The sequence below is a fragment of the Clupea harengus genome, chromosome 5 (genome assembly GCF_900700415.2).
Source record: "Clupea harengus chromosome 5, Ch_v2.0.2, whole genome shotgun sequence".
Lineage (NCBI taxonomy): Eukaryota > Metazoa > Chordata > Actinopteri > Clupeiformes > Clupeidae > Clupea > Clupea harengus.
In genome coordinates, this window is record NC_045156.1 from 26,026,683 (window position 1) to 26,041,584 (window position 14,902).

The following is a 14,902-nucleotide window of genomic DNA, read 5'->3' on the forward strand; positions in this document are numbered from 1 at the left end:
TGCGCACGCAGCTCCGCTTAGGCGCCGGGCAAAACAGCCTGGTGCCTCTGCGGCTCTGACGTTTTTGAAGCGTCTGCCGTTTTAAGAACGCGTTTGGTGTGTTTCAGCCCTAAGTCCGATATAACCACCAAACGAACAAGTGACAGCTATGTCTTGTAGACCTAATTTGACTTAATGGCACTAGAGAGGAAAATACTGCTAGAGTTCATTGACAAGCATGGAAGCATTGCTGAATAGAAAATGGTGATTGGGGACATTAGAGAATAAGGCTGAGGTCGCTTTAGTCACGTCTGTTTTCTATCCACCCAGAATGGCCGCTCTGAGGTTGTTCCAGCTCAGCCAGAAAAGATGAGCCTTGTAATCACTTAACAAAACCATACACAGGCATATGCGACGTTTTTTGACCCAGTCCAGAGCGGCTTTTAGTCCCGCCAGCCTGGTGTTAAGAAGTGCGCTCCATTGAAGAACAACGAGTGAGAGAGACACAAAGAAAGTAAGCGTGACGACCTGCTAGTTGCTTTCCTCACCACACCAAACGGGTTTCTAAAAACGTGACGCTAGCAAAACAATTGTTTCCTATGGAATGAGGCCTGTCGTGTGCGCCTTTTATCCGCGCGTCGCATCTTTCTAGCGTTTTTTAAGGTGCGCTTAACAGTTGAAATATATTCTCAACTTTTCAGCGCAAGGCGCACCGCTCATCAATGTCACACTCGACCCATTTGGTTGCGCACGCAGCCCCGCTTCATAGGCACCGGGCAAAACCATAGGCCTTGTGCGCCTGCTTTGCCCGCCGCACTTCGCCAAGATGTTTTTGAAGCGTCTGCGTCTTTAGAAACGCGTTTGGTGTGTTTCAGCCCTTACCGTGGAAAGGTTTCAGTTCAGAGCGCAGAAAAGAGCAGACGCCTACTGGGGAATAGAGAGAAACTAGGGAGAGGGGGAATGGGCCACGCTGGAGCAGACGAGAGGGGATGGCGATTTCGGAACAACGCGTCAGGGGAGTAGCTTTTCGGGGCGAGGCTGATAAAGTGCAAGAGAATCTCACTTAGCTGTCCACTATCACGCGCTCTGGCAGAGGCTTATCTCCTCGTGGAAGCGCTTCCATGGGTCCCTGGGTCAATTCAATCGGTCTTTTAGAGGAGTGAATGAGACCTAACTTTAGCCTACAGTCAGTGTTTGGGAATTCTTTATCTAAACTAAATTTGTTTCTTCGCGGTAAAGTTTCCTAAACTACATTTGATGGGATTTCATGTTTTAGCTTTATTATTTGTCGGTTAATGGGGCTCTTGGCAAGAGGAGATATATGCATCCTTTTAGAATTTCATTAGTAAGGTCTTGGAAGTAGGTTACTTTCTATTGGGAAGAAAGTGACAAGACTGATGTTGCTCCAAATGTGTGTGAACTTTGGGATCGGCGAGGTCAGCTGCTGAACGCAATATCTAAACATTTCGACTGCTGTTTTAGAATAAATCGCAAATCAGCAGCGATGACAGAACAATCCACAAAAAGCCTATTGTAGGGGCTACTCACAGCTTTTTTTGGTCATGTGACCAAAAATTGTCCACCTTGACAAATTATATAACATATATTTGCAGTAGAAAAACACTTGAACAGTTGAGTTTATCCCCGAGTGGTTTCAGTGAATTCCCTGCCACAAAGGGCAGGGAAGGGCAAGCAGTTATTCCAGTTGTTTCATAGGGAGAAAGCATACAAGACCGAGAAGCATCTTTGAAAAACCTCGAAATGTCAGAGTAGTATTCAGATGAACCTATAGCCGGTCACTTCCACTAATGAGAATCGGCGTTGTCCTTTAAAGGTCGTTCACCCTATCCTCAATTTCTCAGAGAAAGCATTGGGACGTTGCGGAAGTGAGGAAATGTTGACGTGTCTTTATCGCCATCTAGTGGTTACTGGTGACTTGCAAGGACTACGGAGTATTGATAGCACATGATAATCCCTAGATCTAGCGATCAATGTAGTCATGAGACCCGGTTGAATTCCAGGTGACTCGCATTCAAAACTCTGATCTCGGATTCAAGTCATTCATTTGTCTTTCAAAAGCTTATATAATTAGCACACAGCGGTAAATCTTCATAGTGTGTGTGTGTGCACAGGCTCTGTTATCATAAATGTTCTTGACACTTTATGACATTGATGATACATCCAAATGAAGGAAGTTTAAAAAGAATCAGTCACTGTAATACCCCGGAACTACTAATTAGGGACCACAGCCTCTCTAATTATCCTAAACAAAGTCAGGCTGTTCTCCCTTAATCATATTGCATAGGACTGACGTAGATCAGGTGGTGTGTGGTAATTCTTTACAAACTCAGTAGTCCCATTCTTGGGAGTAGAAGATCAGCATCACTTCATTCTCTGAAAACTCACAGGGTTCAGTTCACAAACATCCATACTTCATACCAAATGTAGAGGCATTCAGTGGTTACTGGTTACGGCCTGTTCTGAGGAAGCCTGGTGTATAATTTGAATGACATTAGATTAAAATCTTAAATTAAAACTACAGAAAATTTGCAATTTCTGACATTGACATTGACCATTGACAATGAATCAATCAAGTGAGACAACGTTATGAGCTTATGGAACTTAGTAAGATTTGAGTAAGATTCAAGTTTACACATTAGTATAACGCAATCTCATATCACTCTCACTGTGACCATCTCTGCCTCTTGTGCAGTGTTACTCAGTCAGGTCATCCACTTGATAGAGCAGTGCTCCCCTGTCCACTCTGGGAAGCACTGGCACTTGAAAGGTAGTAACTGAGCCTGGGTTGCCTTGTCCTGAGAGGGCCCTGGCTTCCTCTGGGCCCTGAAGGCTGGTCCTTGGGTGCGGGTCCCCGCAGCACGCTGACTCCTGGGGATTATGCTCCAAGCAGATGGGTCCAGGTGGAGGTAGGCCCCAGACGTGGGGTCTCGGCGCTGACAGCGGCCGTTGCCGTGGCAGAGGTTCTGGCTGCACATGTAGGCCGCCGTGGTAACGTTCACCACATAGTGGCCGAGCACCTCATCCACGTAGGCTTTCACTGTGTTACACGAGGTCTGCCAGAGGGAGGGGAAAGAAAAGGGAGTTGGGTTTGTGTGTGAATGTGTGAGTCTGGGGGGGAGGGGGGGGGGGTTATAGGTGTGCTAATTACAGACTGAATGCACCACAGACAGTGAAAGACTAAATCATTCAATTGTGTTTTCCTGAAAATGATGACACTACATGACTACATGGAAAGCCCTCCATGGTCAATCTACTGGGATCTTTAGTCATTTAGCAGACGCTTTTGTCCAAAGCTACTGGGCAGCAAGTCTTAAATGTCTGAGAGTCCACTGCGGCAGCAGGATACTGCAGATTCTATGCATGCCTTGAGTAAACACGCCAAGAAACTGCTTGTGCCGTGACTGTTCGGACTGTTAGGGGCGACAGTGGTACAGTGGTAGAGAAGTCGTTTAGTAATCAGAAGGTTGCTAGTTCGATTCCCTGTCGAAGCGTCCTTGAGCAAGACACTGAACCCCTAATTGCTCCTGATGTGCAGTGTGCCATCAGTGTAAATGTAAAATGTGTAAACGTAAAATGTGTATACATTGTAAGTCGCACATATGTAAGTCGCTTTGGATAAAAGCGTCTGCTAAATGACTGATTAAGTGTGCGTTGTGTTTGCGCGTGCAATGACGGTGTGTGTACCTTTGATGCAGCATAAGTGCCGTCTCCCCACAGCACAACTCCAGCAGACCCGAGAGCAGCACTCTCCCCAATCGTGTGAATCAGATCCTCCTGCGCCACGGCAACACCAGCGTCATGACAACCACCAGTGAGTCAGCATCAGCCAGCAGGGAGCACGGAATATTAAGGAGAATATAATGCAAGTTAGGAAACAAATTCCCCTTTGATATCACACAAAATGGTGATAGAGTGTGTAAGAGAGATACAAAAAAACACCTTACATATGAGAACTGGTTGGAGAAATACGTCATGGTCCATTACAAATACATGCAGATAGTTTATATCCATAAGGTCAATGACATGAACACAGTACTGAGGCCTTGAAAGAACAGATTTAATGTGGTTTCATGCTGGTGATATTTCAAATAAATATTTAAGAAACAAACTTCGTAGACAACCATACCTAAATCAGGTTTTTGCCCGTTCAAACAGTTGTTCAATAAATGTGTCAGTCATAGCATGTTTGCCCATGAAAGAGATGAGCCACAGGCAACATACTGAAACTCCAATCAGCAGCATTCACACTTTAAATTGTGTTCATGCAAGAAGCAAAGCAACCGCAGAACAGAACATTATTGCTGCAGGAAGCAGTATACGCTGATAAAATCAGATAGAGTAGCAAGGCAGAGGAAGAACAAACATGAAGGCAGCCTTTCACCCAAAGGCTCCAAAACCTTATTGCTGGAGGTGTCTGCAATATGTCTGACGTGTTGCCAATCATAACATTCATAACACATTCATGGACCAAGTGGAGAAAGATCTGTTATTAATGAATATCTTCAGTGGATAGTGCTTACCTCAGAGAGGAAGTCCAGAGAGTAGGTATAGGTAATGCGTGCATAGGGCACCACAGGTGGGGGGATGGGGGTGACCTTCTCCCTCACCCTCATGGCCTCCAGCACGCTGTGCCTGGAGTAGAGCAGCACCTCTCTGTCCCGACCCCTCAGCCATAGCTCTAGGTAGATCTCTGGGTAGAGTGCCGTGCTGGCGTTCCACAGCCAGAACAGGCCATCGTTACGGCTCACCGCCAACGGGGGGCACTCCCCCGTGTAGTTAGTAGTCAGGTTCTTGTACCCGTTGTTGTAGCAGCAGGGGAAACCGTAGAAACCCCACAGCCCGCCGGGCCGCTCTCGGGTCACCATCTTCAAAGTGTCTTCCATGAAGGCCCGCGCAGCGCTCTCGAACTGGGCCCGTGCCTCCCGCTCCACCTGCTCGGGGTCCCAGTCCGGGTGGCGCCCCTTCACCAGCGCCCGGGAGGCGTCCCAGTAGATGCTCTTGCTGTCCCAGTTGCGATCCCACACGGGCCGCCAGCGCTCCCAGTCGATGATGGCCAGCCCGTGGAAGAGCCGGTCATGCATGTAGTTGCGCAGGTCCGTGTCAGCCTGCCACATGTGGTCCTTCAGGCTGGAGTTCTGAGGGATGCCTCCGTATATGGCCTCTCCTTGGGGCGTGATGTATGGGTACAACCCCAACTGCTTCTCATAAAAGATGGTGATGTTGGGTCCCATGAAGACCTGGTCATGGTTGGCCACAATGTCAAAAACGCTCAGGTCCAGGTCCACGCCATAGCGACTACTGCAGGAGGCCGTCGGTGCATTCCACACGGTCAGGAAGGGCAGCTTATTGAGAGGAGGGAGTGTGCGCTGTACACTGCCCGGGCGAAAGGCTGCTGGGGAGGCAGAGAGAGGACCCAGCAACCAGGCCACACAGAGTAGGCGCACCATACCTGCAGGCGGGGGGGAGGGGGGGATTTAATCACCCAATTATGGAGATGGCAATGCACTCAAAGCTGCTCTAAAAATAAATAAATAATAGCATGGGTGTTCTATGGGCAAAGCCAATCTAAATGGAAATGAAGGGGGACGCCCAGTCTAATTTCAAAAAGTTAATTTCATGATGAGAGGCAATTTTTAGAACAAAGGGCGCCATTGCCTGAACAGCTCATTATGCTTAATAATCTGTGTGTGTGTATGTGTGTGTCTGTATGGGTGGGCAGGTGTGAGAATATCTGTCACAACTGGAATATAAAAGAGGAACCTCGTCCCTATTATGACCGTCACTAAAAGCGGTGTTGCGAAAATGAACATCAAGACGAACAGTGAAAGAGGAACAGACTCCCCGTAATGCACACTTAAAATGTAGATGTGCTTTCATTCTCACGTCTGCTGACATTATGACTGAAGAAAACCTTTTCAATCAAATAGCTGGCTAAACCAGTTTTTCCAGTATTTGGTTGGAACATGACGTGAATGGTATTATAGTTGGAAAAGTTTTTTGGGCAGCGCTGACATACCAAAACTCAAAGAAATGGAATGGCAGTCACCACTGTGTTAAAATTGGCTAAATAATTAAAATCCGCACTCACCCGTAAAACTTCTCATCGTTAAGTTTGAAGTTTGAAGAATGTCGATTCGTCGGAGATTCCGACAGACTGTGGGGCAGCTGCAGAAGCCGCTCGTGATTAGAAAGAGGAAGATCTCAAAACAGAGCACAGTGTAGCCTACACACCGCAGCACCAATCCGCAGGAGAAAGGCGGAGTTCCTTGGGGCAGCGTTCATGACAAGTAAGGAAGAGTATGGAACCAGTTACAAAAAGTTTTCGATGGATTGACTGATTTTGTTATGTTACTGTAAAGTCCTGACCCCTATGTGCCAAGAAGAGAGAAGGAGAGAAGAAAACAAGAACGGATTTAGTGATGTTTCGCAACCTTGAATGAGACCAGCAGTCCAATCGTTTACATGTGAGAGGTCTTTTGAAATTAGGTGATATTTGCCGATGTATCAACCCATTCCACCTCTGGAACGCTCTGGACATTATGAGATGCATATTACATTGAGCTGAAAATAACTGCTACGAAGTGCAGTCCTACTGAAGTCAGATAATATTTAATTTCCAGATGATGGCGCTACCTATCTTCTGAGCCATTACCACACTGTCAACGCACGTTACTGTGAACTAAATTGTGAACATTGATACAGTTGTTGACATCTCTTTGTGTAGCGATAATGTAATTTGTTATGCGTGTCTGTCCCATGTGAAATCCCATATGCACAGTTGTATGAAATGCTTTAGAAGAATGTAATACAAGGTTAGAGTGAAAAGCACGCCAACACACACACACACACACACAAACATACTTACCATTGCCAAGGTAATTTTGTCCCAGAACGGTGGGATTTTTTCTGAAGGTTAAAACATAAACTGAAACCATGAGTAGCAAAAATATAATATTACTCTTTACAGTTGTGCAACAAATGATGATACCGTATTTCATTTTGGAAATGTACACTATAGGTCTACATTATATGGGGCGCATGTGCATATGACACTATTGAACTAAAGATTCTAACAATTCTGCCATAATGTCCAATCACATTTCAGACTGTGAAAATGGGGATAGCTTCAGAGTTGTGAGGCCTAATGTCACAGAAATGCAGAAGTTAGAATATTGCAGCTCACCACTTCTGAGTTGTGAATGATGTTATCTGCAAGAACCACAGAACCAAAGGACCGATAGAACGAGAGAGAGAAAGAGAGTAATAGAATTAGCGAAGTAAGCCTGTCTACAGCCAGCTTTTGCTCAAAAGGAAATCCATTTCCTGAATATTAAAGACGGCCAGAGGAAGTGAGCTGGCAGACAGTCTCCCAGGGGCATGACTGATCCCTACTCAGTGGGTCGTTCATGTGGTTCTCTAGGCGCACTTCCCCTCATGGCACCAGGGGGGCGTATGAGCAGGTTCATCATCACATGCTCGAAGTTTTTAACTGTTGATTTGAACTCTGTGGAGACACTTACCCAAGAGTTCAGCAGGGCTTTGCTGACAGTGCGAGCGAATGCCAGCTGATGAAATAAGATGCCGCGGAATAAAGAGCTGCCACAGCTGAAGGTCCAGGTCCAACATCAACAAAGAACGGGTCATCCGGTAGCAGCCAAATCTGCTCACATTCATATTCCAGTGGAAGTGATCTAAGCATTACGCATCCTGCCTGCTCAAAGGGACTTGGTCTCTGCTCAAACATGGTCTACAGCCAAGTCAGCTACATTGGTAATACACTCTTTACATTCAACACACAACACAATGATAAAGAACGTCCACAGCAAGGGGGATAAAAGATTTAAAGCACATCAACAAATTTAGATTTATTGACATGTTCCAGCTATCACCCATGCAATTTAAAAATATTAAAATCATTTTTTTCCAGTGTACATCTGAGTGTACCACCACAGTACAAATTCCCAAAAACCTTACAATGCCCTGATTAAAATATTAAATATTCAACAGCGACCATCACTGTTGTCTACTCCCTCTCCTTATTAGCGCACAAACAACTCATGAAAGGCAAACATATATACAGTGCTTTCTGAAAATGAAAAACTTAATGGGGCAAACTGATGAACCACAGATCATTACAGCCCATGCACAATATTTGGCACACAAACAAGAAAAAAAAAACTGTCCTCAAACTTTAGGATCATGAGAAAATTATGCACAGAACAGCAGGAAGAGGCTAAACTGTCCTTTTCCAGCAAAAACAAACACACAACCATAAACAACCTTCATTTTTAGAGTTCATGCGACTTCCCTTCCAGCAATAAGTGATACTGTCGGAGTGTATGAAGCTGTGGATCACATATGCAGCACGAGAGGGAATATGCATGTTTCTGTTCAATGTATCTGAAGGGTTTGGCTTTCAGCACTGAACAAGACAATGAGTACAAAATCACATTTGTGTAATAATATAATTTGCTATTTGATTTAGTAGGAAATATTGCAGTTGAGTTACTGTTTGAGCAGCTGCTGATAAGATCGCATTCCAAGATGCTGTTAAGGCAAACTATGGCATTGCAGCCTACTTTACCAGCTGTGACTGGAGCCTGACTATTTGCCCATAACACAGGAGTTGCGGAGAGAATTTCTATTTTATAGCTAGCAGCCCATTGCTTTGGTAGTCCAGCACTATGGTAGCATAGCGTCAACACCACAAACTCTTCCACAGAGATAAAAAGGTACTCCATCTCAGATCATCTCATTGACCATAATTCACATCTGCAAACCCTCAGTCCAGACATAGACATTAAAGGTAAACTCTGAAGTGGGTTTTTTTTTTTCCACTAAGAAAGGAAAAGCTTCTGCTTCTTCTTCTTCCATTATTTGCAACACTAAACAATAGGGGTTCTGATGTTTTTAATTCATCTGTTAACATAACCTTCAAAAAACACTGACATGGTCAAAATAATTTAAACACCCAGTAAGCCATGCTTCCATAGGTGATCCCCTACTCCAAATGCTATGGACAGCACATATGAGAGGGGGAGTCTCTCAAGCTCAGGTATTTCAGGTATCTACGCACAGATGCCACTTGCAAGTCCATCACTGTCCCTGCCTTAAACATAAGTACTGTGTTTGCTCAGGCATTCCACTGGAGCTCCCCGGTCCCATGCAAATCCACCACAGGCACATCTGACTCAGCCAGAGGTCGCCGTGTGTGCGCTCGACAAATGTGTGTTTAGTGAGCAGAGTGAGTAATTACCTCAGGAACAGATCCTGCAGTGAGAGGTGCTTTGGAAATTGACTGGATAGATTTTTCATGGAAACTTGTCATTGTTTTGTGTGTCTATTGGTATGATTTATATGTTTTCACTGTACAAGTGTAAGTGCTGGTTTGGGGAGTGTAAGAATACACAATTAGGTATCCTGGAAAGTTTATAAGAATGAATGTATGTATGGGTGTATAAATATATATATATATGTATGTATGTGTGTGTGTGTGTGTGTGTGTGTGTGTGTGTGTGTGTGTGTGTGTGTGTGTGTGTGTGTGTGTGTGTGTGTGTGTGTGTGTGTGTGTGTGTGTGTGTGTGTGTGTGTGTGTGTGTGTGTGGGTTTGCCTATGTGCATGCTTGTGTGTGTTGCGAATGTCTCTTGTGTGGTTCGGTCTGTTCAGTGTAGCAGTGGGACCATCATCATCACTGGCACCAGCAGCAGGACCAGACGCTGTACCCCCTGCTCCCACACAGCGGGCACGGCACCCCCCCTCTGCTGCTGGGGGTCTTGGACTGCACAGCCCTCGCCCTGGTACCCGCTGTAGCACTGGCACCTGAAGTCCTCGTCCCATCTCCTCCTCTCCTCCCCTGCGTCATGCTCTCCTCCTACCCTGAGCACGCGCAGCCGGCCACGCTGCTCCTGGATGCTGTGGGTCAGTGGGCTGAGATGCAGGTAGGTGTCCGTGTCTGGGTTCCTGCGCAGGCAGCGGCCGTGCCATCCACACAGGGCCTGGCTGCACTGCTCCGCTGCCGTGGAAACGTTCAGCAGGTAGCGACCCAGAGGCCCACTTAAGTACTCACTCAGGCTGACACAGCTGTCCTAAAAACAGAAAAGAATGACAAATGTTTGTTTCTGTTTATATATATATATATAAAACAGTATATAGAAACAGAAATACAGTATATATATTATATACTATAGTATATTATATGCTACTAAACACGACTTTGACATGTATTTCTTAGTTATGGTTACATACACAGTTTTTGGCCGTACAGTTTTTTACCATAAATAATACTGCTTACTTGCAAATACAATTGGAAAGAGAAATGGACACACAGAGTCTAAGACTGAGACGGATGACGGGGACAGGATATTGATAAGACAGACAGAAGGAAGAGGAGCGAGAAGGAGGTCGACAGATTTATGTGCCGTTTTCCATTCATGCAAGCAAGCTCTTATCAGAGGGGAACAGTGGGGGCCAACAACCCCTTTCCTCCCCAAATCAGCCCATGTTGCTTGGTCAACAGAGTGGGCCAGAATTGTGGTGTTTGAATAGAAAAGCCTGAATGTGACTCATTCCCTGTGTCAAAGGGGTTTTGTCCATTTTGTCTGTTGTGTTTTTCCTGCGTTTTTGCCTGCTTTTTTGCCTCTTTTGCAGTGTTATTCTATTGATCCATGCAATGTTGACAGATAGTTATGTATTTCATAGCACAATGTTTTATCTGGTGTTTTCCCTAAAGATGGTAATAGTTGTAAATGAATAGAATAGATTGTGAATGTGTGAATGATTGCTGTGGGCTCTGCATTATGCAGAGTCTTTGGTGCAAACACAATGTGAGGGAGAGAGGCTGCTCCCCAGTAATGTCATACATATTCATGTTCACATGAATTTCCATTCATTTTCGTCTATCATCATTTTTATGTATGATGGCAGACCAATGTCATCTGTTACTCCGTCATATGTGTGTGTATGTATGTGTGTGTGTGTGTGTGTGTGTGTGTGTGTGTGTGTGTGTGTGTAGAAATGCATTACAATCACTTACTTTGCTTCCTGCATATGTGGCATCTCCCCACAGTATGATGCCTGCCGTCCCCAGCGCCACACTCTCTCCAATGGTAGAGACCAGATCACTCTGCAGAGATCAACCCATCCAGTTACACAAATAGAAGTCCATTTCTTTACATACAAATTACAATGATGAACAAGCTCACACACACACACACACACACACACACACACACACACACACACACACACACACACACACACACACACACTTTTTGATGCGTGAAAGATCTGGCCAGTGGATGCCAGCTTTATAGCCCACGTACAACAGTCTATGATGGAGCATATGAGGAAGTATCACCCTGATCCAGGATGGACATACGAATGCATGCACACATATAGGCAAGCAGACACACACAGCTATGTGCAGACTCATTCACACATCCCCAGGCACACACACGCATTCATACATGAACACAGAGAGGGAGTTTGGAGCAGGAAGGACCTGCTGCTAAAGATAAGGGGTGAAGGTTGAGGTTAAAGAGCATGGGACTGAGGAAAGACACACACAGAGACACATACACACAAAAGGACAGGTCAAAGACTGACGGGACTTTGCATTCCTTAACCAGACTCAGTCATTTGCATTTCATTTGTCTGTAGTGGGGGTGAATTCATTGGGCAAGAAGAAATGGTAAACAAATGTCCATATTTCATGCCTCTTTGTGCTGCAGTGTCTTTCTTTGACATGTTTTCAAGGAATTCGGTTTGCGACTTGTAATTTGGCTTGCAGACTGTTAAAATGGAACATTCCGTATGTTTCCCTACCCACTCTCAACCATCCATCTTGTTATCTGTAGACATCTGACTTTTGTTTTCCATGCACCAATAAAGAATCAGGTGGGTGGGATTGTCTACTGGGGGGATTCCCCTATTGTTTCACTAGAGCCTAACTGGCCATCTGTAGCGTGATTAACTGGTCATTATATTTTAAAAATCATTAACTTTCCATGCCTGTGGAGGAGAGAAATAGAGATCCGTTGGGTTTACCATTGAAACCACCAAACCAAACCAAACCATAATTCCTGTAAAACACAGTTGTCAAAAGGCCCTGATAAGCTCAGAAGAGACCCCTTTTCCTGTCTAACTTCTCCTCCAATACTTCCTTTGAGCTCACTACCCTCACTCAACTTGTCTGTCAGCGACTTAACTTCCATGTTAACTGAATTCCCAGAGGACCTTCCTGGGTTTCCCTCCACCCTAGAATAGGTGCTTCTTCCCTGCGCCCTCTTACCTGTGTGAGTAGCTCCAGATCAGTGGCATAGGTGGGCCTGGCATACACGAACACTGGGCGCGCGGGGCCCTCCCCCTCCCCACCCTGGGCCAATCGGAGGGCTTCTCGCACTCGGTTCCTAACGAAGAGGCGCGCCAAAGGTGAGGAGCGCAGTTTGGAACCCATGTAGGCCGAGGGGAAGAGTGCAGTGCTCTCTGCCCACAGCCAACGGAGCTGGTCATTGCGTGCCACCTCCACGTCCGGACAGCGGCCCGTGTAGTTCTCCAGACTGTTCTGGTAGTCGTGGTTATAGCAGTCAGGGAAGAGGTAGAAGCCCCACAGCTGACCAGGACGAAGACTCTTGACCAGGCGAAGAGTTTCCAGCATGAACAGGCGTGCTGACATCTCAAACTCCTGCTGGGCCACTTTGTTGACGCTTGTTCCAGACATTGTGGGCTTCTTCTGCAACACCATCGCGCGGGACTGATTCCGGTACACATTCTTGGTTTGCCAATTCCGGATCCAGAGAGGGCGCCACTCCTCCCAGTCGATGACGGCCAGTCCCTTGGCAGCTGGATCTCGGATGTAGTAGTCGACGGCATCAGGAAGCTTCTCACGGTGCTGGGTGAGGCTGGCCTTCTGAGGGAGGCCTCCATTCACCAGATGGCCGCCAGAGTCTATGTAAGGGTACAAGCCCAGTCTGTCCTTATAGAAGATGGTCAGGTTCTGGCGAGTGAAGCCTTCATTGGGCGATGCCACAATCTGGAACTGGTCAAGCTTGAAATCCACACCATGACGAGGCTTACAGTCCTCTGTTGGGGCATTCCAAGCCAGAAGTAAAGGCTTGTGAGGATACAGTGGCCATATTGTAGAGTTCAGCACATGGATATCCTTTGATTCTCCCAGCATCATTAGCAGAAGCAGTAAGAAAGCTCTCCATATGTTCAGCAGCCTCTGAGCCATGGTTGGTGTTGTCATGTCACTAAATCGAAGGAGTCCTTTAGCTGCTCTGCATGGAAAGTGGAAATAAAAATGACTGACATTGCAGCTCTGTGACCAGACTGTATGATGTGCAGAGGGAAAGCATAAGGAATAAAGTGACTATGTTTCCAAAACAAAGGTTGAAATGACACTGCCCTTGGGCCATAAACAGTGAAGTCTTTGAAAAGCCAGATACATTTCAGATGTGTAATTACAGTGAGATGCTATGCTTCTTTCCTGACATACTCGCAAGAATTTAGGCTAATGTGAGGCTTTAGAATTTAGACTTATTTACCTAGGAAACATTGTGTAACATACCCATTCATGATGTATCTTCATTAGGTTTACAATAAGGCAATGTTAACGTCAATGGAGAGATCAAATCTAGTCTAGCAAATTAATTTATCCTACATCAAAATCAGAGCACTGTCAAACGAATACTCTAACTGCTAACTTATATTCTTACTTTGTCTCTGAAGAAAAGAAAAAGTATATCACCTACCTTTTCCAGAAAAAATAATAAACATTCCCGAATGAGAATTTACACGCTGCGTTGATCCTCGGAAACTTCTAACTTAGGCAACCAAATCATGTCGACTAAAGTTTGAAGGAAACTTCATAAAAGTTGCACAACTTATCTCTAAGGACATCTGAACAATGATAGCCTTTGCTGTGATTTAATGAAATCTGGAGAAGACCACAGCAGAGCAATGAAAGCGGCGTGGGGCTAAAGATAGGCGCAAGACTGAGCGAGCCGCCGCTTTGGCATGTTCCATTCGTTCGGAAAGGGAGGGAGTGGTCAAATGTCCACACCACAATCACGCAGTTGCCGGTAGCTGAGTTTAATAGCCTGATAAGACCAATTGCACACGCCCGAAGCAGTCATATGGCGAGTATTATAGCTTTGTTATTTTGCTCTTAAAATGTTAAGGCATTGTAACTTCCCAAGTGTGCCCCGTTTAGAAGCACGTAAGTCGGTCCCAAAAGTTTACTGGCAAGAGTGCCTGCCTGCGGTGTAATTACAGGGTACAGATGGGGAGCGCTGCTTACAATCAGATGCCCAGTCAACAGTAGGGCCCTGCTTCGTCAAACAGTGCTTAAATGTTGCTTCAGCAAGAACAAAACAAAAAAATAGTGTATAACTGTTTACAACCACCTGCAGCTATAAACTTTTCCCCATTTATTGGATATAGTCCATCATGATTACCACATAGCAGTCACAAAATATTACAAAACAACCCATACAGCCCTTTAGTATTATCACAGGATGAGACAAACTTGACCAAGGCCAACCTTTATTTCGACTGAAAAATAGTAGGAAGTTCCCTTGCCTTTCCATAAATGTTCACTGCTGTTTCTAACAGTTAGTGGTGAATGTGAGATAAATAAATAAAAAGCATTCTGAGGTGAGGTTATGGATGGCAAGTGGCAGCCCACTCCACATGACAAATACCATACGTACCAGTACACACCCGTTTGCCGTCTTCCTGCATTTCTCTTGGGGTGTGCTCATTCACCTGCAGTTCCGAAGGGAGAGAAAGCAAGCACACGCTTCCTTCCTGAAGCCACGTCCTATTCACCCTGACCCCTGCTCCTTACATCATCATTTCTTCAGCTTAGCCCTGGACAGGAACTTTTAACAATGTGAGAGG

The 14,902-nt window shown here is 45.5% G+C and overlaps 2 protein-coding genes across 3 annotated transcripts; both read right to left on the reverse strand.

Moving 5' to 3' along the window:
• Nucleotides 1–2,043: 2,043 nt before the first annotated feature.
• Nucleotides 2,044–6,301, reverse strand: hyal1 (hyaluronidase 1). The gene is made up of 4 exons (XM_012822531.2): nt 6,089–6,301; nt 4,521–5,449; nt 3,685–3,774; nt 2,044–3,053 (listed from the first exon to the last, which is right to left on the reverse strand). Exons 1-4 carry the CDS (start codon nt 6,102–6,104, stop codon nt 2,703–2,705), a joined length of 1,386 nt encoding a protein of 461 aa, XP_012677985.2. The 5' UTR covers nt 6,105–6,301; the 3' UTR covers nt 2,044–2,702.
• Nucleotides 6,302–9,576: 3,275 nt separating this feature from the next.
• hyal2a (hyaluronidase 2a) lies at nt 9,577–14,129 on the reverse strand. Of its 2 annotated transcripts, none has more exons than XM_012822530.3 (4): nt 13,753–14,129; nt 12,291–13,273; nt 11,034–11,123; nt 9,577–10,086 (listed from the first exon to the last, which is right to left on the reverse strand). In XM_012822530.3, exons 1-4 carry the CDS (start codon nt 13,775–13,777, stop codon nt 9,664–9,666), a joined length of 1,521 nt encoding a protein of 506 aa, XP_012677984.2. In that variant the 5' UTR covers nt 13,778–14,129; the 3' UTR covers nt 9,577–9,663. The 2 variants fall into 2 exon arrangements, with proteins under 2 accessions (XP_012677984.2, XP_031424153.1); XM_031568293.2 differs by having other exon boundaries at nt 12,291–13,278.
• Between the last annotated feature and the right edge of the window lie 773 nt (nt 14,130–14,902).